At 50.6% G+C, this 1,558-nt stretch overlaps 1 protein-coding gene across 1 annotated transcript in view; it reads left to right on the top strand.

Annotated features, from left to right (window-relative positions):
* FBXO22 (F-box protein 22) overlaps nt 1–1,558 on the top strand; it is a 22,068-nt gene that overhangs the window by 17,585 nt on the left and 2,925 nt on the right. The window contains exon 7 of the mRNA XM_030884318.2: nt 324–489. Within this exon, the coding sequence (XP_030740178.2) occupies nt 324–489 (166 nt within the window). The remainder of the gene's footprint in view (nt 1–323; nt 490–1,558) is intronic.

The following is a 1,558-nucleotide window of genomic DNA, read 5'->3' as shown; positions in this document are numbered from 1 at the left end:
TTCGGTGTGGCGCTGCCTGCACCATGAGCCATCAGGGCGACTACCCTGCTGTACCCAGCTGCTGCTTCACTCGTGTTCAGTCTTGACTGCGTTGTTTTCCAATAGACACTGCGTTTTTCTCAGAGGGAAAAATCAATTGTAAAAATGTTGAATTGTGTAACAAGTTGGAAAAAAAAAGAGCAACGCTTGCCAACTGAAGTATGAAACTAGTGGGGGCAGGAGGGGGAGGCATTAACTGTAGTGTTTCAATTTCCAGGATTTGTAGACAGTGACACCTCTCTAAGGCCACTTGTAATTGTTTGCCGCCCTTTGTTTCTCTACAGGTCTCTTAGATAACCCTGAACTTCGTGTGGTCCTTGTGTTTGGCTACAATTGCTGTAAGGTGGGAGCCAGCAATTACCTGCATCGAGTGGTCAGCACTTTCAGCGATATGAATATCATCCTGGCGGGCGGCCAGGTGGACAACCTGTCATCACTAACTTCTGAAAAGTATGTATGATGGCTTCTGACTGTGGTTGAGGGAGGGAAAGATCGCTAACGCTCTTTTAAAGCATTTTGGTCTCTGCCGTACAACTGCAGCACACAGGTTGTTGATCCCTTGCCTTCAAGAGCCATCTACCTCTCTTTCTAAGAGGGGCGCCGAGATACCACTAACGTGGCACAGAGCCACTCAGTGCTTCCCTCACCCGATGGCACAGTGTGTGTCCACTGAAGTGACTGTCGTGTAAAGAGGGATGATTCAGGGGATGTTGCCCGGATTGTTAAGTAGAAGTAGGTGACGCACAGAGGGCCACAGTAAAGAGCCCCACGTCAGATGCTATGAAACTTTGGTAACTCAAGGGTAAAGTGCCTGTTAAAATCACCAGTTATTTTTAAACAACTTCTAAAGGTGAAAATTGGGTACGGGCAGAAGAACCACCAATTATGCTAACCCCTCCCCGTGTGCCTCGCAGATCTCTGTGCCACACCACCCTTGGGTTTCCAAGGCCCCTAGGGGTGGGCTTGAGCTGCCAGCCACGTGGCTTCACTGTGCCATCCAGGGACTCTTAGCCCAGAAACAACCAACCAAACCCAAACCCACTGACATGGAGTAGCTTCTGACTCCCTGGCACCTCCCCTTTCAGCGTCTGCATGCACACAGCAATCAGTGCCAGATACACCACACCCAGGACGCAGTGACTGTGCCACATGTTAGTGGTGTCTTGGGCCCCCTCTCCTTAGAAAGAGAAGTAGGTGATTCTTGAAGGCAAAGGGTCGACAACGTGTATGTGTGTGTGTGTGTGTGTGTGTGTGTTGCAGTCGTATGGCAGAGCAGAAGTGTGTGTGAGTTAGGAGGCAGCAGAGGATGTCCGAAGATGGATTTTGCCCCTCTCCACTAGTGTTGCCATTGGCTAGCTTTCTGAGGGCAGTCGGCGTGTAGCAGGGGTGCACTGGGCAGCTAACTGCAAGGTCAACAATTTAAAACCACCAACTGCTTCTCAGGAGAAAGATAAGGCTTTCTCCTCCGCGCAGAGTTCGGCGTGAGAGAACCCACAGGGACGTAGCCGCCTGCCCTGCA

This window comes from Echinops telfairi, unplaced genomic scaffold, assembly GCF_000313985.2.
Source record: "Echinops telfairi isolate 266 unplaced genomic scaffold, ASM31398v2 ScPeMD7_7475;HRSCAF=8513, whole genome shotgun sequence".
NCBI classification, from domain to species: Eukaryota; Metazoa; Chordata; class Mammalia; order Afrosoricida; family Tenrecidae; genus Echinops; species Echinops telfairi.
The sequence above is the reverse complement of the archived record's forward strand: the minus strand, read 5'-3'. Positions and strand labels throughout refer to the sequence as shown.